The following is a 24,794-nucleotide window of genomic DNA, read 5'->3' as shown; positions in this document are numbered from 1 at the left end:
TGGCAAAGTGAGGCGGATGCTGGCAGCCCCCCTGGTGTGCGGCACACAGGACCAGCACACACGAGGCCTGAGTAGATGTTGAGTCAGTAACAGTGCTGGTGATGGGTAGTGGTGAGACTGTGGCCAGGTCCTCTGTGTTAGTCCCTCACATCTCCAACTGCTCCTTTTGGGGAAAGGTCAGGTAGATGTAGCTGCTAATATGAAGTCTCCCCAAAGCCCTATGGTCAGAGACCAGGAGAGTAGCATACAGTCACGGTGAGGCAGAAATGGAGGAGACACGGCCTTGTTGTCCAGCCTCCTGATTTCACACCTCAGGGAACCGCAAGCTAAGAGGTGAAGTGGGGAAGTCACCTGGCCCAGGATCACCCCCTGGCCCTGACCTGTCCATCTTGTGTATGTGTGTCACTGCGTGGTGTGTGAGAGATGCTGAGTGAGTGTGCCTGCCTGCTTGGGGAATGGCTGGGCGCCGCTGGTCTGGTATTTGCTAAGAAAACAGACCTTACTCTCTTTACTTCTGTTTTCTGAGACAATTTCATTTTACATCCCGCATGGCTCTCCTGGGTCATGTCCCTCTAACCCTAAGTTCCGTGCCAGCACCCACTGCCCATGTTTCATCAAAACCAGTCCCTCACTTCCTTCCCTCAGCCCTCTCCATACCCCTTGCCCGAAGCTCCTACTACTCTCTTCACTTTCATGGGGAAAAGCCAGAACTTCCCCTGGGGGCCTAAAGGACCCTGCAGAAGCCAAGAAAAAGGAGTGTTCTTGGCCTACCCAGAATGCTGTGTGACCTCTGGCAAGTGACCTTCCCTCTCTGAGTCACAAATTCCACAGCTTTATAAAATGAGGTGGTGTGACAGGGCTCCAGTTTGGAAAGTGTTGAAAAAAAATATGTTAAGAGGACCCCTAAAGCTTTCCCAGAGATGAGTCATGTGTGTAAACAGCAGGCAGAGGGTTTGGGTTTTAATTTGTATTAGTGCCCTCCAAAGGGTAGTGGACAAATTGGTTTATTGTGCCTTTTCCAGCTGTTTGTCACCAGCCGGGTATGGCTGAAAAGGGAGGTGGAGGCTGAGTGTCTGTCTGGTGCCTCAACTCATGTTGAGCTCCTACTGTCAGGGTGTTGGGGGATGGGGGACTTTTCATTAAAAAAAAAATTAATAGCTTACATTTGTTATGCACTTAGAGACCAAACACTGTGCTTAATGTTTTTTCCTCTATAATTTTTTGAGATATAATTTACATACTATAAAATTCAGCCTTTTAAAGTGTACAATTTAGTGGCTTTTAGCATGTTCACAAGGTCGTTCAACCATCTCCACTTTCTAATTCCAGAACATTTCCATCATCCCACAAAGAAACCCCATACCTGTTAGCAGTCATTTCCCGTTTCCCATTCCCTCCACGTCCTGGCAACCACTATCTGCTTTCTGGTTCTGTGGATTTACCTATTATGGATTTTTTCGTGGAAGCCGAAGCAAACAGTATATGGTCTTTGGTGTCTGTGTTCTCTCACTCAGCGTAATGTCTTCAGGGTTCGTCCGTGTCACCGTGGCTGATAATATTCTGTTGTATGGGTGTGCCCCATTTTCTTACCCTCTCATCTGTTGGTGTACATGGGGATTGTTTCTGCCTTTTGGCAGTTGTGAGTGGTGCTGCTGTGAACATTCAGGTCCAGGTTTTTATTTGAGCCACCTGCTTTCAGTCTTCTCGGGTGTATATACCTAGGAGTAGAGTTCTGGGTTGAGTGGAATTCTGTTTAACTCTTTGAGGAAGTGCCAGACTTTCCCACAGCGGCTGCACTATTTTATATTCCTGTGCTGTGTTTTACTTGCATTACCTCATCAGTCCTCACCTAAGTCTCACAAGGTGTAGCTCCGATTACCGTCACCCCCACCTTTCAGATGGGACGGTTGAAACCCACACAGGAAGTTGACGATTCTTTGGCTCGTGCTAGCTGTGCTCACTAAAGCAGTGTCTCTTCTCCCAGGCCCTGTTTTATACGATCAGAATGAGGGCTTTCGACTGTGTTTGCGTGCAGCACACAGTGGTGGGTACTCACGTGGTGATTGCAAATGCCTTTGTTTCTTGGTCGGGAACTTGAAGGAGGCGTCTGTGTCGTAGGAGTTCCTGTACTTGGTGGTTTTTCAGGGTCCCGCTGGGTTCTGTGTCCCATTTTCCACACCAGATGCTGCAGACCGCTCAGGAGCCTCTTACTCCCAAACATTTTTCTTGGGAGACTCGGCCTGTGGCTGGGGAATGAGATGCCTGGTGTGTGCTAAGCAGAGGTGACTTCTGTTTCCAGGGAGCACTGATCTTTAACTTGACCATCGATCCTGTTCTCTCTCTGATCCAAGGCCACCGATGACCTGTTTTTTCTCCTCCAGGCAAAACCTATTTATGGTGGCTGGCTGCTCCTGGCTCCAGATGGGACTGACTTTGACAACCCAGTGCATCGGTCTCGGGTAAGGTCCTCAGAGTGCATTCTTGCGGTGGGAGGGACTGGAGAGGAGCCCATCTAAGGGCATGTCGACAGAGTGGAAGAGGGGGATGGGGAGTTGAACAATGGATCCTGGGATGGCAGGATCAGCAGGGAACCCCCATTTGGGAAACTTGTCGGTCCTACAGGAAAAGTCTCTGACGCTAGTTGTGCCAGGTCCGCTCTTCAAAAGAAGATGGTCTTACGTTGTGTCTCCTGTTCATGGGTCAGCTTGACGGCAGAAACAGTTAAATGTAAAAGGCAGAAGAGCAGTTCAGCAGACATTTGCGTTCTGCTAATTAGGCTTCCAGTTCCCTCATTCCATCCCTTCCTCATCCCATCTCTCTTCCCTCCAGTCCTCCCTGGCTAAGGGCTCAGCAAATGAGCACTTGTGAAGGGATGACAGACCGGAGAGCCAACTCTGTTTTTGCCCCATCTCTCCGGGGCGCCCCAGCCCAGGGTGGGTCCCTGTGGTGCACAGGTTGCTGGGAGCAGCCCAGTCTCAGCTGGAGCATCGAGATGATTAAACCGACATTGTCCCTAACCAGTGGTCTGTTCCTCTACCAGGGAGCCCCTTTGGATGACTCCAGTTAAAACACCCATCTTTTCTTTTCCACATGTTTTTTTCCAGGTGCTGCCGCCCATACCCTGTAAATTGCTCCAGCTCCTCTCCCCTCCCGTCCTCTGCTCCCTGAGAGCCTCCACTCTGCCTCTTGATCTCTTCTGCCCCTGGCCTGAATGCTGCAGTCTAGGGTGGGGGTCATGGTGCCCCACAGACCTTGTATTATGTCCGGGATCTTTAGGATTACTTCTGGTATGGGTTTTGACTTTGGAGATATTACTGTCTTTAAAGGAGCCTTGAAATGTTTCTCAGGAAGACTTCAGGTGGCCTCTGCCTGGACATCCAGTGTGGAACCAGCCATCTACAGGTCCTCTTTCCTTGGCTATCTGAGCGTCCTGTTCCTGCCATCCAGACAGGAGGACAGCAGGGGTGACGGTATTACAATGCCTGCAGTACCCAGGGAGCAGCCCGCTTTCCTGTTTTATATTTGGGTCATACAGAATTGCCATTTCCAGCTTCTGATGGTAAAAACATTATTCTGAATGATATAATTCTGGCCCAAAGCAAAGAGGTGTGATAGTTCTTGTGGCCTTATTCCCAGTGAAAGTATGAATTTTGTTGAGCTTTTTGAAATGTTGAAAACAGGTCATGGATCCTCCTGGTGATCTTTGGGATTCGGGGACCAAGAGTCTCTTGTTCTGGACATGTTTTCCACCACAAAAAGGAAAGTGCATACTCTCGTGGTCCTTCTGTTCTGTTTGTCAGTGCATGTGGGCCCCCGCTGGCCCACAGTGGCCTGTCCTTTGGGTGCAGAGTAGAGGGGCACCCTTTGCCAGTCGATCACTCCTGGGACATGAGAATTATTCCCACAGGTCTCCCTCCTTCTCACTTTTGATTTTTCTTAGCTTGTTCATTCTCAGTGAACACTGAAGCCTGACTGTCTTTTTCCCTATCTCCTATTGCCTGTGGGTCATGAGAACAGCCCTTTTTTAGCAGTTTCCTCAATTTCGTCAGAAACGGGGAATCCGTGCCTGCCATTCTCTGGTTATTCCATATTGTACCGTACAATTTATCAAATAAATATCAACACATGTTTGTGATCATCTCCGTGCTGGGTACATAGAGAATCCAAGAAGGTGACCAGGATGCCACCTCTGCTCTTCAGGAGCCTGCCAATTAAAATAAACCAGGCATCTCATGAAATCTCCTGTGGAAAAACACTGGGTGGTTCGGGTCTCTCCCCTGGCCCAGTGCCATCTAACAAATTACTGTTCTCTTGCCCTGGGTCGCTCTTTTCTTGCCATCTGCCCCAGAAATGGAAGCTGTGGAGCCCGCTTTCCTTTGACAGGTTGTGAGACCCGGGGACGCAGCAAGCGGAGGTCAGGGCCAGAGCCCTCTAACCACCCACTCTGTGCTCCATTGCAGAAATGGCAGCGGCGCTTCTTTATCCTCTACGAGCACGGCCTCTTGCGCTACGCCCTGGACGAGATGGTGAGTGTCCTGCTGCGCCCACTCTCTGACTCGAGCCTCCCGCAGGCCCCCTTCTTCTTGTCTACGTGTGTGTTGTCTGTGAGCACAGCGTGTGTGCTCTCGCTTGGGCTTCTTCTGGGAGCCGGAATTGAAGAACTTGTGGCGTCTGGTAGAGTTGGCCCTGAAAACCCAGACATTTGGTTTGAGGCATCGTTAGTGGTGACAGGTGAGAGTGAGTAGTGAGGAAGGAAGACACTTCCGTTCTGGGCTGACAGGCATCAGATTGGCCAGAGCACTGCTGGTTAGAGAAGCAGAACAGGCTGTGGGCCTGCAGCGGCAGGTGGGGTAGCCTCAGGACTGCGCTCCGTTCCATTGCTGCGGGTGCTCGCGCTCATCCCGTTGGACCTGTAGAGGTCTCCTGGTCACTAAGCCAGGGCATAGGGCTTCCTGCCCTGCCACCCACCTGGTTTGCTTTCTGCTTCCTGGGCTGGATGCATGTGTACTGTTCTTGGTCCAGAGGTGAAGCTGAAAACCAACCGGGGGGAATGTTCTGGCCTTTCTTTTTCTATCCATTTTGCCTCCTGAGTTTTTCTCTCAAGGAGATTGGTCTCTCCTAACTAATCTAAAGTATGACCAAATTCCAGGCTTTTGTAAGGATCACAAATGGAAGCTTTCAGCACCTTTTCCTGTTCCATTTGCGTTTGCGAGTGTATGTGCATTTATGTGGGCAGCCTTTTTAAGTGGGGCTGACATACCCTGTAAAATAGGTTGGCCCCTTCCCATCCAGAGTTCGTTGTTTTGCTGCAGGAGTGAGAGCAGGGTTCTGGAACTGTGTGCAGAGATAACTGTCCTCTCCGAGGACCCTGTAGACTCTTGGGACACTTGGATTTTAGGGCGATCATTACAGCTGTGTGAACAGGCCACAAGTGAGTCCGTTCTCACAAGGGAGTCCTAATCTTGGTGATGAGATGCTTCCTGTGTTTCGTTTCTCACGTGAATTAATGGATATGACATTTAGGTATGGCATTAATAGATGTGATACTTTCTTCTGTCTCAACTATCATCTCATTGGTTCCTTCTTAAAAATAATTTTCTACCTTCTCATTCTTCTTGGTAAGTATATTTATACAGTGTAGTAGGCCACAGAGGGTGTTTGCCCTGGAAGCATCTGTGGTTCAGAGTAGATTCAGGTGAGCACCAGTAGGCTGGTAGAATTCACTAGAAATAGGCGCAGGGGGCTGAGTCCCCAGGACACCCATTCCTTCAGGGAAAGGAAGCAGGCCTGGAGGCAGACCCAGCACTGCCCTCCATGTTCTCCCAACTTGGCCATCAGACGAGCAGTAGCCCTGTGTGGGAGTTGGGCTCCTCCAAGCCTTGAAGTTTACTTTGTCCTGTGCCTGCCTGATTTGTTCTTAAGTCCTGCAGAGACTAATGGTAGAGAAGGAGCCTCGGAGGTCCCTGGATTACATCCAGGCTGGGCTGGACCATGAACCTTCCCGAAAAATAGAGTTCCCTGGACTTTCCTTGGAGACCGATTGAATCTGGTCAGGAAATCTTTCTTTCCGTCTAACTGGAGTCTGGTATGGTCTTTTGCTCCCTTCAGCTCTGTTGCACAAGCACAAAGAGAGGGTGGTGACCACGGACGCCGTTGTGTCTGCACAAACGCACGGCACAGGCTGCATCCCGAGAGCTGCTCCTGAATAATTGAGGCTGTTGGGCCATGAGTACTGACACCTTGCAGTACATTTTGGTCTCCCAGCAACCTGAATGTTGGTTGGGTATTATTTCGTGGGGTGCTGGGGCAGAGGTGGGACTGTGCCAGCGATGTGGGAAAGGAAGCCCCAGGAAAAACTTGGACTGCAGAGAGGGCATTGTGGGGGACGACCAGAGTTGAGAGTTTTGGGCCATGGGCCGCTTTCTGGCGGATGACCTTGGAGCTGAAGAGACTGACCTGGTGTGCCAGTTAGCGTTGAAACGCCCAGACTGTGGGCGGTTCAGATACTCTGTACCTCCAGGGAAGGTACATTATTTCTGGGAGTGAAGAAAGACCGTGGCAGTTGCATTGAAATACCTTTAAAGCAACATTTCAGGCCTGTGAAAGTTTTCCCTGTTGTGTTAGGAAAGTCCTGTGGGGAAAGTTGCAAGGCAGCATCTGGGCTGCAGTTGAGAAGGGGCTGGGTGATGGGGGCCGTCCAATGCTACAAGCTGCCTGGGTCAGCGTTGGCAGCCACTGCCCTGGGCCTTGCAGGTAGTCTCTGGAGGGGCCGCTCCCACCCCAGGGGTCTGTATCGGGCCTTGTTCTTCCTCGCCACTCCCCAGATGAGCACAGTCCAGAATCCTGGAGCTCCAACTCAGAGGTCAGCTTTCCTGGTGCCTAGACTCCTGCCGCTCCCTGGCCAGCAGGGTCCTGAGACCTGGTGCGGGAGACCTTTTCAGGCAGGCTCGTGTGTGAACTGAATGCAGCCATGCTGAGAGTGTTCCCTGAGAAAACCCAGACGTAGAGCCACGGTCCTCGGCTGGGCACCACTGTGCTTCCCAGGGCCACCTGACAATATCTGGAGCCTTCTTTGACTCTCACAGCCATGCAGGGGTGACGAAGGTTGCTATGGACATGTACGGGTGGAGGCCAGGAGTGCCGTGATGCATAGGACAGCAGGCCTCACAACAGGGAATGCTCTGGCCCCAAGTGTCAGCAGTGCCGAGACTGAGAAAACCTTCATGATCCGTTCAGTGGCTTAATTTTTTTTCTAATTTTTAAAAATTAAAATATAAGTTTGACTTGCGTTCTTTTCACCCCAATTCTTAAGGTGTGGAAGGACTCAGCCGTCTGATTTCCTGGGCATGAGGGAGGTGAAGGGGCAGGGTTAGCCAGCCGGCTGGTGTGGTAAGTGCCAGGCGTGGAATAGAGGTGGGTTTGTTGCTGGTGTGGAGGGGTTTCTGTGGGGTGTCCCTGCATATCAGGTGAGCGCAGGGCTAGCAAAATTGCTTATGTGTGTGGCTCTTACCTAGGGAGCTCAGAGCGCCATGCTATGTAACGGCCCCGTCCTGGTGCTGGGCTCCAAGAGCAGCTGCTCTGGGCCGCCTGTAGCCACTGCTGACCCTCCCACTGCTGCGAGTGCCCAGGCCTTCTCCCCGCCCCTCCTGCCCGCAGGTGCTCCACGGCTCATCGACTGCATGTAATACATTATAGCATTTTATGGCTGGGCTGCTCCTTTAACACTTAGTCACAATCTGTTTCAAATTGTTACTTGACTTTTATACAATATTGCTATTTGTTTTCATTGGTTTAAATGTTATCTTACCAACAACTAAAATGTAACTTTTTTTTTTCATTGTTGAGCCCCCTGATAATTCTTGGTGTCTCCCTGCATTGTCTGGCCTGGGGCTTGGGTGGCACAGACCTAGTAATAGTAAGTATTTGTTGAGTTGAACTAACCAACTTCGTAAATGCGTTGCTGTAGAGTTTCTGCTCTCAGTGTGGGGAGAAGGTGAGACCTGGGGTGTTTCCTGGAGAGGGTTTAGGTATGTTGTGTGTTGTCCCCCTTACTGGTCCCTCCAGAAGGCTCCAGAGAGCAGATTGGGGAAGGTTGTCCCGGGCCCCCTTGGCTGGGACCAACATGGGCACGGCGGTTGTCAGGAGTTCCCGGGAGGAGGAGGGGGGCTGCAATCCCTGGGTCAGTGCCCGCCTTGAGGGCTACTTCGAGAGGCTTTTAGGCTGAGAGACTTCTGCTATTTCTGGAGCCTTCAGGCCTAGTCTGGCTCCAAGGGCTGACTATTGCCTTTCTCTTCCAGGCAGCTCTGAGATGGGGCTAACCTCTGGGAATCAGTTTTCCTTTTTTGGGAAATTTCTTTCTCGATACACCCACGTACCCTGTAACTGGTGGGTGTGGAGGAGAGGCAAATTTCCCAAAAAAGGAAAAGAAATTTCCCAAACACAGGCTGAGGTGAGGTGGGCTCAGGGCAGCCTCGCAAAGTGGGAGCCTGAGCAGTTTGGCCGGGCCCCTGGTTTTCAGGATTGGACGGAGTAAAGAATCTAGAAGCCCAAACAGCTCCCTCTCTCCTCTGCTGTTGTTTCTTCCTCTGTAATCTGCCCATTGTACCAAATTCTCTCTTTGAGCTTTTGGGGACCGATGTAAGGCTGAGGTACTGGTTTCATCAGAGCCCAAAGTCATTAGAAGGCTTTCTCAGAGAAGAGCAAGTCCAGAAGGGACACGGGGCCAAGTTGTAGGCGGAGCACGCTGGGCCCTGAGGCTTTGGGGCTCTGCGTTGGGACTGGACCTGGTGAGTTGTTCAGCCGTGTTCTCTTCCTTCCCTCCCAGAAGCCAGGCAAAAAGATGGTCTCAGGTTTTTGTGTTTTGTTTTTAAATTACAAGCTATATATAACACAGTGTACCGTTTCAGCCATTTGTAAGGGTGTGGCTCTGTGGCATCAAGCACATTGCCACTGCCGTGCAGCCATCACCCCCCTCGGTCTGCAGAGCTCCTCATCTCGCACAGCTGAAGCGGTGCCCGCTGAGCGCTGGCTCCCCAGCCTCACTCCCCCCCACCCTGTGGCTGGCGACCCCTTTCTACTTCCTGTCGCCACGATTCTGACGACTCTAGGTATCCAGATAAGTGGAGTCACGCAGTATTTGATCTCCGTGTCTGGCTTATTTCACTTAGCGTAATGTCTTTAAGGTTGATCCATGTTGGAGCACATGTCAGATCTCCTTTTTTTTTTTTTTTTTTTTTTTTTTTAATATGGTGGTCTAATGGTGCTGAACGCTGTCTGCTCTGAAACAAACTGACCCTGGGTTTCTCCTGCCTGGAAACCACGGAGGGATTGTACCTCTACTTCCATGGCAAGTGTGTGGTATTAAGGGTCACCTTTCCCCGTGTGGGGCTTCTCTCCATTCTTTGCCTTGAGTGTCAGGCCAGACCAGAGCTGTGTGACTCTGTAGGGACTGTGTTGCCAGGGACCCTTAGCTGAGTTCACATCCTCAGACATAATCGGGAAAACACTTCTAGTCCATGTGTGCAGGCCTTTTTCAGGGGCAGCCGTGGGTCTGTCCATCCCCCAGAATGCCAGGGTCCGGCCGGCACAGTTACTCTGGGGTATCTGTGCTCGGAGCATCTGTCTTTGTGCTGAGAGGTGAGCTTGGTGGGGACATTCTTCAGAGGGTGCCAAGTGCTGGCAGGTTAGGCTGTGGCTCCTTTGTAGGGTTTGCTTCCTGTAAGACAGAGTCCTGGACGTTGCTTTGGTCTCAGGACCTTCGCCCACTTCATTCTTGTCAAGTTTCAGCTACTTTGGGGCTGTGTCAAAGTCCTGCATAGTGCCCAAGGCCATAGGAGGGGTGGCACAGCTCGGCCCTACTCTCTTTAGGAACGGTCTCGAAGGTGCTTTTGCCGTGTCCCCCGTCCCATCTGTTTGCAGACATTCCCCTGTCTAAGAACCTCCTGAGGGCAACGTTTCCACAGTTTAAGTCACCACTCCTTGGGGTTTTTAGGCAGCACTAATGTTTGAGAACCTCTTCTGTAAGCTCTGGCTTTGCTGCTTCCTCACTGGGCGCTTTTCTAGGCAGAGGCAGACTGATGTGTCTGATTCGTTGGCAACCAGTGTGGCTGTTGTGTCCATAGCAAAGAGCTGCGGGGCAGAAACGCGGGGCCACAAGGAGGTGCCTCTCGTGGGGAAGCTCACAGTCCGTTGGGACCCACATGAACGAAACCGCAATGTGCGTACTGTTCAAGACAGTGGGTCATTTGGGGGGTCAGAGAAGCCTTCTGAAAGGAGAGAGGGAACATTGGCCACCTTCCTGCTTGTCACAGAGATTGTGGAGGGGCAGCGTGCTTGGCCCAGCGCTGTGTTGGCTCTTCAGGCACGATCTCTAAGGTGGTCCTCTTGATATTGTTGTATCCATTTCATAGATGAAAAAACTGAGGCCCAGAGATACGGTGGGGGTCACTCAACTTCTGAGCGACAGACTGCGCTTTGTAAACAGGCAAGACGCCTTCTGGGAGAAGGATAGTGTCTTTTCCCACGTGGTCCCGTCCTTCACTGTGTCTAGCACTGGCCCACTCCGCCAGCATCTGCTACCCACACGCGGGAAGGGCATGGTGCTGGCCAAGGGCCAGGTGGGGCTCTCGGCAGCCTGCCCACCCCTCGAGTTTGTCTGTAGCCATAGACTGGCCGCGAGAGTAGTTTCCCTTGTGTGTTCAAGCCGGCCAAACTAAACCGACTTCAGACCTGCAGTCCGGGTAGACAGACATGCACTGGACAGGTGTAGACTCAAACAGCCTTCCTCTGTCCCGAGAGGCAGAGACGCTTCCTCAGATGCGGGGAACCTTCCTGTGTGAACGGGAGGGGTGAGATGGCAAACCTGAGAAGATATTTTATGGATTAGTCTCATGTTTTTAGATTTATTTTTAAATCTGTCATGTGTTCAGCCTTGCTTTGGCCTTCATTCTTTTCCACACGGTCTCGGCTTCCAGGAAACAGAGGCAGGCCTGCTGTGTCAAGGTGCCAGGAGCCGGAAGGGTGTAGGGAGAGTGTTGGTTTGGGAGTACAGTAAATGTGGGTTTTGATCCACTTCCTCTGTTCTGGTGGGGTGGCCTTGAGCAGGGCCCTCCTCGCTGCCTGCTTTCCCGCCTTCCCCTCCTCTGCTCCGCTGCTCTTCACTAGTCTTGCGCTTGTTGTGGTAATACTGGTAGTTTCAAAAATGAACTCTGAACTTGGAAGTGTTTCCTTACCCAGCCTCTTGAGGAAGATAGGGAGCCCTCGGAGAGGGGAAGCCGGCCCTGAGGTGCTGCGGATGTACCGCCTTGCGCTGGGGTCTGTGGATGCTGTCACACAGGGTTGGGAGACCTCTGACTTTAAGTGGAGATCTGCACAGAACCTTCCTACAAGGTTTAAAATGGATCCAGTCTGGTGCTACTTGAGTTAAGGTAGTGAAATAATCCCAACCCCTCCTTCACCAGTCCCCCAGCTGTGCTGATGGATATGCCTTGACTGGAGGGACCTCCTTCTGTGGCAGAATTATCCAGGTGTCTGGAGGCCGAGGCCACGTGTCGGCACGGACAAGTGATCTCTTCTTGTGTCGACTGTGTAATTAACTTATTTTTCCAAAATAATGGACTACTTTTTTAAACATCTGCAGAAGTCGTGTTTTGCTAACGTGGGCTGATGTGTGGACAGTACTCCTCTTTCAGGGTTAACTTGGAGGCCCACGTAGGGGCTGGTGTTTGCAAGGGGAAGTGGCAAGCAGCAGGGAGGCAGGAAGTGGGCCACTGGCAACTCTGGGGTGTGTAGAAGGTGATTCCAGGGTGTTGAGGTGCTTTGCCCCCACCTGCCTTAACTTTCTGGACTTGGGGGCCTTTGATGAGTCTCTTATCCCATCTTTGCTTAATCACGACAACTAAGAATAGTTGTCATCTCTTTGGGAGTGACATTTGAACAATCCCTTGGCTGGAGGGTGAGGCACTAGTGCAGTCCTGGTGGAGTCTGTGTGGTTGTTCCTTGGCGGCAGGGAGTGGATGACACGATCAGGGACGGGCTTGGCCTCTGGGTGTCCTGCTAGCCATTTTGCCTTAGAGTACCTTTGGGCCAACCTTAAGTTATTTTGAAATGTTGACATGATTGAGCAGGGTATGGCATAGATGAACCCAGATGGCATTGGGAACTCTTCCCAGCTGACAGTGGAATCCTCTTGTCAAAAGGTCGGGGGTCAGTGGTGAAGTTTACAAGTGCTGCACACCGTTTTCCCCTAAGTTTGATTCACCGTGATGCACGAGACTTCACCCATTAGAAAGAAGAACGTAGACTCAGGGACATTTTCTTTGTGTCTCTCTGGGACCCTCAATACAGGCATTGTTCTCTGGAAGCAGGACCAGACTTTAAGATCCTCCCCTCCTCTCTTTTAAAGTAAATCAGGGGGGAGCTTAGATCTTGTTAAGACGTTTGAACCTGGCATTATTACAAAGCACAGCATCCTGCCTCTGGTAGCTTTTCCTTGTCATTTTTTGTCATTTACAACTCTGTATGCTGGCCCGGGTGACATATCTCACACATGAAACAGCTGCGGCGTGGAAGCCACCAGTGGTGAACCATGGGGCTGTTTGGATGAAAAACAGAGCAGACTCTGTTGTGGCAGAGGGGTTTCCAGAGATGACCCGGTCCAGACCTCTGTTTTATGGGTGGGGAAACCCAATGCAGGGGTCAGTGGTCTGACTGTGGGGGCTCAACCAGCAGGTGTGAGCTAAGCAGCCAGGTTCTCCAGTTGCCTGGTCCTGACCTGCAGCCTATGGGCTGCCCTGCAGGGAGTGGAGTAGGTGGGGAGGGAAGGGCTACTTTATATACAGGGGCCTGAGAGGGGTGTGGTTGTGAATGTTTTATGCTCCCAGAGTTAGAATCTGAGCGCCGTAGAGGAAAGAATTAGAGGACATGCAGGAATGGGTGGGTAGAGGGAGTAAGGTAGACAGGAACAAATAAATACTTGTCAAGTGCGGTAGGAAGTTTCTGCAGGTAACCCTGAGTCATTCACAAGAACCAAGAGAATTCACAGGTACCATTCCCACATGGGGCCAGGTCAGTTGGGGACCCCCCCCCCCCGTCCCTTCTCTCTAGGACACTTAGGCCATGTGGGTCTCCCTCTGTATGACAGTGAGCAGCTCAGGACGGGGCCTGGTATTTGCCTGCACACATGGGACATTAGGTAACATACCCAGGTGTGGGCAAAGCTGACTGGGTGGGGAGTGGGTCTACTGTCCCCTTGGCTCTGGTGCTTGACTCTCTGCTGTAAACATTTTAAGAAGTCCTCCCACTGAGAACCCACGTTCTTTGCCTTTCATTCAGCACGGAGGAATTGGCAACCTTGTGTTGCCCAGCAAGTGCCTTTCCGTCTTCACTGGGACCATCCGGTGTGCTTACCTTCCTTCCCAGTTACATAAGTGGTGAGTCAGGGACAGCAAAATAGTCGTTAGCTGCCTGCCTGTATCCAGTGTCTGTGAGCCATAATGAGGTACCCATGTTCTTCTCTCTGCCTCCCCCGGCGTGCCTGCAGGTATGAGTGGGGAAGCTTCTCGATGCCCATGATTAATTAACAGGGGAGGCTGAAGACGGTTTTATGGCCTCTTGTCCACTTGGGTATCATCTGCCCAGCCCTTTGCGTGTGCACGGCTCTGTAGTGACAGGAGGAGGTGATGGGGGCGGTTGGTGCAGCAGTTCTGTGGAGTTTTGGAGTGATCTGTGGCCCTCACTCTGTGCTGGGATCGCAGCCAAGGATGGGCTGTGATTGGCACCCTTGTTGGAGATCTTCAGGGCTGTGGGTGGACTTCTCTGCAGCTGCTGCGGCCGGCCTGCAGGGTGAGTCTGTGATAATGGGCGGGGTGGCTCCCTCCTGCAGAGACAGAAATGACTTCGGGTATTAGGAAAGTGAACAGCTTGGAATAATTGGTTAGGAAACTAATTAAGTAGCAGCAGGGAAAGAACTGTCGAAAAAGAGTCATTTTATGGGAGTTAGCAACAAAAAACATTTGGGGTTGAAAAAACAAAGCCAAGCAAGTGGTATTAGTATGTTTACATGTGCACATGCAATGTTCAAACACACACGCACAGGCGGGCCTGGGTAGCTCAGAGCCAGGCCCAGAATCCTCCAGGGGCACAGTCCCAGTACCCTTACCTCCTGGGCCCTCACGCACCCCCCCCCCCCACCACTGCTGCTATGCTCTCCCTGCCTGAGTCTTTTGCTTTGGACTTCCCTGGGAAATGGGCACTGCTAACCATCAGATAAGCCAAGCCACTGGGGGTATTTATTGTGGGTAGGCAGCTTATTATGTTCATGGCCTAATATCTCCTGCTCTCCCTTCTCTCCACAGAACACTTTTTCAGGAGCATCTTTTCTTCAGCAGGGAAGGCCAGGGCATGTTCTTTTCGGCGAGAGAGCTCTGAAACCAGGGAGTGGTTCCACTGGTGAAATGGCAGGAATGATAGTAGGCAGGTGGGGATTCTTAAGGAAGGGGAATCCTTCACAGGGGCTGGCTCAGCCCATGTGCATGTGTGTTGAAGAGTCACTCACTCACAAGCATCTCTTGGGTGCCTGGAGTATGTCAGAAGTGAAGTCCGAGGTGACTTCATTCTGGGGAGAGGGTACTGATAGTAATGCACAACATGGTAGGTGTTACTGGTTGCCTGTGGCTGCCCTAACCAGTCACCACTGCCTGGTGGCTGAAAACGACACAGATTTGTTCTCTGACTGTCCTGGAGGTCAGGAGTCCCGAATCAGTAAGTCCAGGCAGAACAGGTTCCTTCTGGAGGCTCCAGGAGGGAGCCCGTGTCCTTGCCCTTCCGCATTCCGGGGGCTGCCTGCACTCCTCAGCTTGTGGCCCCTTCCTCATGTGACTGCGTCCTCTTGCTTCTGTGTCACCTCTCCTGCCTCTTTGTCACCTCCCCATGCTTCGTTTTTTTTTTTTTTTTTAAAAGATTTTATTTATTTATTTTGACAGAGAGAGATAGCCAGCGAGAGAGGGAACACAAGTAGGGGGAATGGGAGAGGAAGAAGCAGGCTCCCAGCGGAGGAGCCCGATGTGGGACTCGATCCTGGAACGCCAGGATCACGCCCTGAGCCGAAGGCAGCCGCCTAACGACTGCGCTACCCAGGCGCCCCCCTCCCCATGCTTCTGTCTTCTGTGACACTTGTGATGCCCTGGGGCCCACCAGATAAGCGATTCCTCTCCCATCTCAAGATCCTTGCCTTCATCACACCTACAGAGTCCCTTTTGCCATCTAAGGTCACAGGCACAGGTTCCAGGGATTGGGACCTAAATATCTGTGGGGGCCATTATTTAGCCCACACAGAGGGTATAATAAAGGGAGCTGAGGCAAAGTGTTCTGGAAACAGAGGAGGTTGTGCTGACTCTGCCTGGAAGGTTTCAGGGGAGAAATGAGCTGGGCCAGGTCTGCACAGCAGAGTGGCATTGTCTAGCCTAGGTGGGGGGGAGGGGGCGGCTGCCTACCTTCCTGGCAGAAGTATGACTTCCGAGTTACCCGGGGTGTGGCTGCCTCCCCTTCACATTGTTTTCCCGCCCATTCTCTCCCCGGCTCCAGTGTGGGGCAGGCTGAGCAGTGCTCACAGGTGCCCCTGGCAGGCAGGTGTGACACAGAGGCCCAGGGAATGGAAGAGGAGAAAGGCGGGACATGGAGGAGGAAAGCAAAAGATGAGGCCACCAGAGATTGTCCCTGATGGCATGGACTCCACCTAATGTTGCATGTCTGTGTTTTCAGAGTGAGTCAGTCATGGAATGTCAGTGTAGGGAAGGGCCTGAAAGGACCAGCCCTTGTACAGAGGCTGATAGAGAAGTGATTTTGCCCAGGTCATGGCAGCATGGGGACTGGCATTGCCGAGCTCTGACGGCTGCTCTGACTCGAGTCAGCTCCTTGAGCTCCTCAGAGTGGAAGGTGCTGCAAAATGCACAGCCTGCTGTCCTTCTCATCGAGCCAGCCTGCAGGGAGGGGCGAGGGAGGGAGGAATCTCCACTCTGTCCTAGAGGAGTCTGTCTTCCTGTTGGCGAGCCTGGTTTTGTTTACGTCCAGTGAGCGCAGGGCTGCTTGCCAAGCCCGTAGGACACCACGGTGCGGGACGGTGCAGGTGGAAGAGGACTGAAACTCCCCAAAGGCCGTGGAGGCTTTGAAGGGCTTTGTACAGTCCCACTCGTGACCCTGACCCACTTCCAGCCACATGGGAGCCCCCTGGTCTTAGAGCAGAGGAGAAGGGTCTTGTGCCTTTGCCTGGATGGGAGGGGGGTGGATGGGCTGCCCTTCAAAGTCTAAAATGAATGATTCACTTTTCTTCCTCTGACCCCGCTGGTGGGGGTTGTACCTGTCTTCCCCTCAACCAGTGAGGTTATGGTGGGCTGACCGTGCTCTGCGGTGCCCAGACCCTGCTGGAAATTGGTGTATGACGGTGCTTATCAGTGGCGTCAGGCTGCCGATCCATGACCATGGCGGCTGTCACGGGGGCAGGAGCCTGAGGCTCACTTCCTTCAGGTAGCCATGTACATTTTTTTTTTTTTGAACCAGCTAGCCTCTGTGATACATGCAGAGGTGGAAGGTCACCTACCACAGTGCTAGCTGTTCTCACTGAGTTCACATTGAATCCTTAGCATGGTCCGTGAAGAGAGCAGTAAGTTGCCCCAGGGTAAGCTTTTCCCCCTGCAGAGCTGGGCTTCTTGTATCCAGTCATGGGTCGAAGGCCTGGTCGGGGGAGCTGCTCTGGCTCAGTTCCCATGGCTGAGCTGGGGCCCAGGCACCCTTACTGACTCCGGGATTCCAGAGCTTTGCCTGGTTAATGTTTGGAGAGTTCTGGTATGGCAGGATAAATGACAGCAGAAGTCTTTACACCTTTGTGATGTGACTGGTGCTAACGCTGTTGGATTGCCTGTTGACACACAGCGCTCACACGCACGCAGCTGGGGCAGAGAAGTCACAAGAGGCTGTAAAGGGCTAGGCCACCTCTTTTCCTCGTTCCCCTAAGGCAGCTAATGGCTGAAGAATCCACTGGGGTGGGGTGAGGTTTACTTATGCCTGGGTGTGGAGGGCGTGCCTGGCCCTGACTTCTATTCTAGTGTGTTCTCAGGAGACCTAACCGCATGGCCACATATTCTGGTCCCAGAGATGCAGAGGGCTGCCCTGGCTGCATCTGAAGGGACCAGGGGAACAGTGGGTGTAGTGTGGTGTTGGGAGGATCCTTGGAGAAGTCCTTGAGTTTAGCCCTCACCTTTGACAGATGAGGAAAATGGAAGCCAGAGGGGAGAAGGGGTCTGTACGGTCACCCCCCATAGGTTTCAGGGACACATCTCGGCCTCTGTGCAGTGATTCTCACGGCCTGGAGTTGGGACTGTGTGTCCTTAATGAGCTGTGAACTACTGAGAAACAGACACACTTCCTTATTCTCTATACCGGCAGAGCCTCGTATCGTAGGAAGCGCTCACTTTTTGTGGGAGGAATTGAAGTGCCTCTTCCAGGGTCACGCAGCTGGTTGGCACAGCACCGTGCTGAACCACCCACCCTCATCCAGGGCCCTCTTCACCGGGCCGTGGTGCTCACAGTTCTCCTCCCTGTGCCACCTGGCCTCGGAAGGTGGAAGCCACTGGGCCTTCCCGCTTTGAGAAGCTGAGGATATATATAAAGATGGGGAACCGAGAGGCTGGTGGTGTGATGGACCCGGGCTTTGGGTTAGAAGAATGGCAGCATGTGTGCGAGAATGTATCAGGTTTCTTATATTTTCGGGACCTTCGTTCTGAGACAGAGGAGAGAACACAATCCGTGTTCTAATGAGGCAAGGTTAGGAAAATAGCCCCAGCCCAAGTGTGACTGGGCCTGCTTTCTACATCAACATTGACACTGGGGAGAGCCAAGTTCAGTCACAGTATTGTAAATGGAATTTGACTGTCTTACGGTGCCGTAGGGCGGCCTGTGCTGGGAGACGGCAGTGCTGGGCTTCAGACCAGAGCTGTTCGCAAGAAATAACCCGAACATCTCACCTGGTCCTGCCTGACCTACACTTCCCTCTCAGTCTCTCTTGCTCTCCCTCCCTCGCTCTCTCACGCTCTCTCGGGTTGCCCATAGTAATACCTCATTGCCTCCTCCCAACACGTCCTCCGAGGTGTCCTCTGTCCCTCCTCTGAGGGTAGGCAGTGTTACAGCGCGAAGTGTGGCACACAGGCACAGACACCGCTCCCAGCCAAACCTACGTTGTTGTGTAGCCAGACTCGACTTCCTCTGCTTCATATGCTGAGACTTGTTATAATCGTGTGGAAAGCTCATGGTAGATGATCAGGAAAAGGCTAAGTGCTATGAATCCATGTCAGATACACACCAGTCGTCACATATTTGACACAAACAGCAGCCTGGCCTCAAGCACGGGGTTTGGAAAGGGGCACGTTTCTAACCCTGTTTTCTCTCTCTCCTTACCAGAGTGAGAGTTGGGGATGGAGAGGCCAGAACATGACTGGTGGGAATTCTTGAACATTCCCCTGATGTTCCCGTCTTTTTCTTCATTTGCTTGCCTTGGCCCACTGGATCAGATCACTGTACCCAGCTTCTTAGCTGCATTTCTGTTACAGAAATAAACACAAGTCTCGCCTTTCCAAAGTAGGAAAAGAGGAGTGAACTTTTCCTCATAGGGCCACTCAGCCATTTTTATCTTTCTTTCTTCATAGGCCCTGTAGGGAAAGATAAAAGCTCAAGTAGGTGTTGATGACCGTCAGGATGTCTTCTCTGGATGGGACCCCTCGTCCTACTGCTCTGGGCCTCTGCGAAGGCGAGGGGGAGCAGTGCCCACCAGGCCCGGGGGCTGGGGGGAGGGTATGGTGATGGCTGCTACCACTGCCCATAGGGAAGAGAAGGCCCAGTTATCTGTGGAAAGGAATGGACGTGGAAGCACGTATCTCTTGCATTTGTTCGCTCATCCATTCACTCACCATTGCAGAGGTCACAGGTGTTTGTTCGGAAGGGATGCTGTGAGGGGGCCGGTGCAGTGATCGACGGAAGAGGGGAGAGGTCTTCTGTGTTGAACTTCAGTTTTTTAGATTAACAGCATATGTGAACTTCTGATAGCTTGGTACCAATTTTGGCCATGCTGTTTCCCCCCATGTGTTGTTAGCCCTTTCCCATCTGGGAGAAAAGCATTAGCCTAGAACACATTCAGTTATTTGGCTTAAACTTTATATGAAACCCCCAAATCAAGTGTTGAAACTGTTAACAGCCTGAGAAATGACCTCTCCCTAACTCCTGTGGGCAACACATGAAGTCCGCTCCAGTGAATGCCCTGTTCGAGGTCTTCGACTTAGGAGGAACGGTCTTTTATTTCCAACGGCCTTGCCCAGTGAGAAAATAATATATGAACGGATCCTAAAGAGAAGGTGCATCCAGAGCAGACAGCGTGCGCAGAGGGCCCCGGGGGGTCAGTCTCCCAGACCCGTGGATGGTATCTTCTCGTCGGTGTGAGAACAAGGCAGCATTTCGGAAGATCCCGTACCCATTTCCTGGAGCTCGGTATTTACCTTGGGACCTTACTGTGCTCTCTGATACACCTGCAAGCTGGAAATGGGCCAGGTGGGAGTTCTGTAGGTATCATGGGAGCTTTAATTTTTTTTCTTTTTTTCAAAATAATGTAAGTATCTAGTTTAAAAAGCCAAATACGTAGCCAGAATACAGGAGCGCAGTGCTCTCTTCCATTCCTCCTTACCCCTGAGCCTGTTCGCAGAGGAGGCCAGTTCCAGTTCTTAGAGCTGGAGAATTCTAGTGCTTACCTCTGTGTTTGTGAATAACATATTTATACTGCTATTTCTTGAGTTCTTAAAGGTGTTATCTATTACTTGTGTATACCATAAGATAGGATTTAGTTCTCGCACCTGCATGGCTTTGCCACACGCACATGCCCACGCGTCTGCGTGTGTGCAGGCCCATGTACACTCTCCTGTCTTCTCTCATCCTTCCTCCATCCTACCATGTAGTTACATTAAATATTAGGATTAAATTAGTAGTGTATTAAATATTCTGGAGTGTAAAAAGTGTGCACATTCAAGCCATGTAGTAAACTATGATTAGATTTATTTTCTTAACATTTGCCTTCTCCCCTCTTCATTTCATTGTCTATATAACCTTAGTTGAACCCTAAACATTCTGACAAAACTATAAAACTCCTCTTGATGTGGGCAGGTACCTGGTGCAGTGATTTCTTTTCTTTTCTTTTCTTTTCTTTTCTTTTCTTTTCTTTTCTCTTCTCTTCTTTTCTTTTCTTTTCTTTTCTTTTCTTTTCTTTTCTTTTCTTTTCTTTTCTTTTCTTTTCTTTTCCTTTTCTCCCTGGTAACACCCCACATGGAGCTGGCTATACTCTTGTTCCAGTTTGGACTGGCTCTTCTCCAGGCCTACAACGTAGCTCTTGACCTGCGACTTGCCTTCCACCATCCTGAGAATTCCCTTCCTCCTCCTGAGTTTCTTAGTTCTTTCTCTTTTGTTTAATTCTGCTTGGTGAAGCCTTTTGAGTTTTGAGACCTTGCATGTCTGAAGATGCCTTTCCGACCCACACTGTTGATTGGTAGCTGGACGGGCTAGAGACTGACCGTTAGGCTGGATTTAATCTTCCCTTGGAATTGTGAAGGCACTGTTTTTTGTCTTTAACTTCCAGCATTGCTGTTGAGAAGCTCATGTACAAAGGATCTGGTTCCTGATCTTTTGTAAACAGAGGAATTTTCTCCCTGAAGACCTTGAGGAGTTTCTTGTTATCTCTGGAGTTCTAAAATTTCATGAAGATATACCTTGGTGTGGATCTGTTTTCTTTCATTGAGCTGGAAGCCTGTGTACCTTTCAACACGGAAAATTCTGTCTTTCTGGTCCAGAAAGTTGTTTTGTATTTTTTTCCTCTGGCGATTTCTTCTGCTTCATTTTCCTTGGTCTTGGCCTCTAGAACTCCTAATATGTGGCTGTCGGCGCTTTTGGACAGAGTCTCCAGTTTTGCTGTCTTCTTGGATTGATTCGTCATGCCTGAGATTCCATTGACCTTGCCTTACACTCTTTTAGTTTCCTATTCCAGCTATCCCATTTTCTTATTTTCATTCTGATTCGTAGGCAGCTATCATATTTTTGGTTTCTTAGGGCTCATTTTTTGTTCTTTGTCCCTTTTTATAGCACCTTATTCATGTTTCATGGATGCAGTGCCTTCTTTTATAACTTCAGTTATTTTGAAGTGCTATTCTGTATATGGTCTGACTCCCTTTCTTCTTAGTTCCCTTTCTGCCCCTGTTTTGGTCTTGGGCCCTCTCAAATGAGTAGTCACCCCTGGCTGTACAGTTGTATTTAAGAGTAACAGTGTGCATGTGTGGATGTATGTGGGGGTGACTCGCTGGCTTTGCCTTAGATGGACAGTCAGGCAGGAAACTGGCAACTTCAGGGGGACCCTCAAATGTCCGCAGATAGAAATTCTCTCATCTCAGTCGATGCCAGTTTTAGGAGGTCTTTCTCTTGGCCTTGTCAGTTTCCCCAGGTACAGTCCTCATCTCCAGTCTAGGGAGACATGTGGGCAGTGGGAGGACTTTGAGTTGGGGGATCCTGACTTTGCAGGAATCTTCCACCCCTCCTTCCCCCCAGTGGTGTCTGCTACCCCAGGTCCAGAACCCTTCCAGAGAGTACCCTCTGGTTACTGCTGATGGGACCCAGCCCTGGTCTGGCCGCCGGCCCAGGTCTGGCTGCTGCTTGCACAGGCGCTGACCAGTCCTGCTGTTAACCTCACCTCCTTGGTCACAGATGCCTGGGGCCTCCAGGCCCTGAGCTTGCTGGTGTTCGGGGCAGTGTTGGCCAGAAGCTTCCTCCACTCGACCTAGTCACTCCGTGTATGCAGCCACTTCCTGTGTTCCAACGCTTAATTAATATCCCACAGCTGCTGCTGTCTCTTCTCTAGTGTTTCGTCCTTGAGAGTTTATACCTTTTACAGATTCCTTTGTGGTCATTTTATTAGGGTTTTAGTAGGACCTTGAACACACTGCTGTGTTCAGTTGGCCATGTTTAACTGGAGGCCCCCCTCGTGCATTTCAGGAAGACCGAGGGCGTGTGCTGGTTTCCCCTGTTGGCAAGTCACTGCTGCTTTCCCCACCCCTCTGTTTCTGAGCTACTGTTCCCTGGTGTTCTCTGTCCTTGTTTTGTCCTGTGTGTGTCAGATTGTTGCTCTAGGTCTGTATGGCTCTTTCCATGTAGTTGGCGGGGGTGTGTGTGTGCGCTTGTGTTTGAGGGTGAATGCACACACGCCTGCCAGGGGGTGTACGTGCCTCTGCCTCTTGAATTGAATGTACTGTCTGTGATTTGCCTCAACACCTTCTATGACGAAGAAATACTTTCATAAATCGTTGAAATTCCAGATTCTTTTGGTTGGAAAGCCAAGGGTTAATGATGACTGCTCTTGCAGAGGGGTTGGAGGGAGACGTTTATCTAATCTCCCTCTCTGAATAAGGCCCTTTACTGATCAGGACCGGTCACCTACTTGCACCAACAATAAGACCCTTGTCACAGAGGAGGCAGGTTCTGCAACTGATACTCTGCCTGCCTTGAGAAATGCCATCAGGGAGACCTGGGGCTTGGGCCCGTCCTTATCCCAAGGCCACATAGCACCGTCGAATTTTCCTTTCCCTTAAACCAAATGTTTTCCCAGTGACTCTCTTCCTGGGACCTCTGAAACCAGGAGACAGGTTGAATTCATTCATTGACTCATTGCTTGTTTGTTGCACACCCTGGACAGGCTGGGAGTTGGAAAAATAAAGGTGAAGAAGAATCCCTGCCCTCCAGGATCCTATAGTCTGTAGTCAGGAAGAGGGAAGTGTCAGCCATCGTGATGGGGAGCGTCTGGGCTGAGAGAGACATGCACACCCTGGCCCGGCACAGGAGCCAGTCCGACAAGCTCTGGGACTCCTTGGAAAAGAACACTTTAGGAATAATCTGGAGGTGGAGGTGAGAAGGTGCCTCTAGGGAGAGGGAGTGATCGTTACAGAAAGCAGGATTGGTCAAAGCACACAGACAGCGATAGAAGATGGGGCTAAAAAACCCAGTGACATCCCCCCTGCCCCCCACTCCCTGCCAGAAATGAAATATGTTCATGGTGGAAAATGTCGGAAACAAAAAAAAGCATGCAAAAACCAAATTGCCCTTTAAATCTTATTACCCAGAGATAAAAATCTGTTGATATGACGGTTTGGGCATCTTCTTAGGGTGTGTAGTTGTATATGTGTATTTTGAAGCACAGTCTTTAATTCATACTGTTCCATCAGTTGGCTGTATTTGCTTCATTTATTCTATCCTGTCGGACATTCACGTTGTTTTCAGATCTTTTTCCTTTTCTTTGTTTAATACGGTGCTTCAGGAAACATTCCCAGAGGTCGACTTACCGGTACAGGCTGCATCACACTCCAGATACCTTGAATTTCCTCAGCACGTGGCCAGTCCTCGTTGCTTACCTTCTTCTTCATTTCTCTGTTCAACGTGTCTTACACCCAGATTTTGTGTGGCTGTTCCGGAGGTTGCAGGGTGATGCTTTCTGAGTAAGGCACCCCATAGACAGTTCAGACCGAATTTGTGGTCTTAAACAGAGTTAGCCTGACTCACTGGAAGCCTGCAGGTCATTGAAGAATCTTATCTCAGATCCCATTTTATTCTTCCACTGTCAGACCAGAACTAAGGGAGCTGGGGGGCTGACAGCTCAGCATGCTTCCCCTCACCCCCGCCCCATACTTCTGAGAGCTAGGGGGCTGGGAGCAGGCAGGTGAGGGGTGGCCCTGCTCGGCCTGGCACCGCCCCCCTTCCCCGCCCCAGTGCTGCCAGCACTGCTGTGAAGTGGCCACATTGGCCCAGCTGTTACAAATGCGGAAACCGGCTAGGCAGTAGCACAGAGAGTGAAGGGGCCTGCAGGGGTCTTAGCCCTCAGCTGATTTCTCCTTTTCCCTGGAGTCCAGTGTTGCCCCTGCCACGCTCTGCCTCCTCCGGGCCCCTTATTCTCCATCACCCATTTGCCTTTCAGAATTGGGATTGAAACAAAATTGTTTCCGGCCCCAGAAGGGGCTTGCTTAATTCCCATGTCTCTAAAAATATCTGTGAGACTCTCCCCGCCCACTCTCCTCCCTACAGAATCTGCTTCTCTCTCCCCACCCCTCAACTCGGGGAAAGAAATAAGATCTCCCTCTCATTGCTCTTTCCAGGCTCAGAATGGAATAAATAAGAAATGCTGAGTTTCCACAGTTAAAAGGGGAAAACTGTCTTTGTTCGGTCTGGAGAGCTGCCACCGTTCCTGGGTCCAGGTCCGCACTCAGAGGGTCCTGCCTCCTGCTCCGGGAAGGGAATCAAGGAGGAAGTGAGGAGGGGACACGAGTAAGGACCCCTCCCTCCCTTCTGTGTGTGGGGTGGCAGAAGGAAGCCAGGCCCTCCTGCGGTAGGCGGGCAGTTAAGAAGTGAGGCTTGGTGTGGGAATGAAGCCGGGCTCCCAGGCCCCGGGCCCCGCCTGGTCAGCGCAGGCCCAAAAGGAGTCTGTGGGAAGCCTCCAACCCCAGAGGCTGCCTGAGGCTCCCAGAGCTTTCTCAGGCATTCCTGGATTGGGACAGAGCCTCAGGCCCCTCCCCCGCCCCACCCCCCCCAAACCTTGGATGCCTGCCTAATTGAGGCTTTATTTATTTCCACATTTTCCCAGCTCTGTATAAAGAGACAAGCAAGTGGGTGAGGCCTACAGAAACTCTAAGAGCGTGGGGCAGGGGGTAAGAGGGTGGCTGGGGGCAGAGGAATAC

The 24,794-nt window shown here is 51.3% G+C and overlaps 1 protein-coding gene and 1 long non-coding RNA gene across 8 annotated transcripts in view; both read left to right on the top strand.

The window, feature by feature from the left end:
• Nucleotides 1–24,794, top strand: part of MPRIP (myosin phosphatase Rho interacting protein) — a 148,887-nt gene that overhangs the window by 26,424 nt on the left and 97,669 nt on the right. For 6 of the 7 annotated variants that reach the window (XM_087867706.1, XM_045778160.2, XM_045778155.2 and 3 more), the window contains exons 2-3: nucleotides 2,382–2,459; nucleotides 4,461–4,526. In XM_087867706.1, coding sequence (XP_087723832.1) covers nucleotides 2,382–2,459; nucleotides 4,461–4,526 — 144 coding nt within the window. The remainder of the gene's footprint in view (nucleotides 1–2,381; nucleotides 2,460–4,460; nucleotides 4,527–24,794) is intronic. The other variant, XM_087867705.1, reaches the window with a different exon arrangement.
• LOC148109036 (uncharacterized) overlaps nucleotides 4,533–24,794 on the top strand; it is a 35,623-nt gene continuing 15,361 nt past the window's right edge. The window contains exon 1 of the long non-coding RNA XR_015726801.1: nucleotides 4,533–24,384. This is a non-coding gene — a long non-coding RNA (uncharacterized LOC148109036). The remainder of the gene's footprint in view (nucleotides 24,385–24,794) is intronic.

The sequence above is a fragment of the Ursus americanus genome, chromosome 14 (assembly GCF_024610735.1).
Source record: "Ursus americanus isolate L20-20 chromosome 14, mUrsAme1.1.p, whole genome shotgun sequence".
In the NCBI taxonomy this organism is placed as follows: domain Eukaryota; kingdom Metazoa; phylum Chordata; class Mammalia; order Carnivora; family Ursidae; genus Ursus; species Ursus americanus.
The sequence above is the reverse complement of the archived record's forward strand: the minus strand, read 5'-3'. Positions and strand labels throughout refer to the sequence as shown.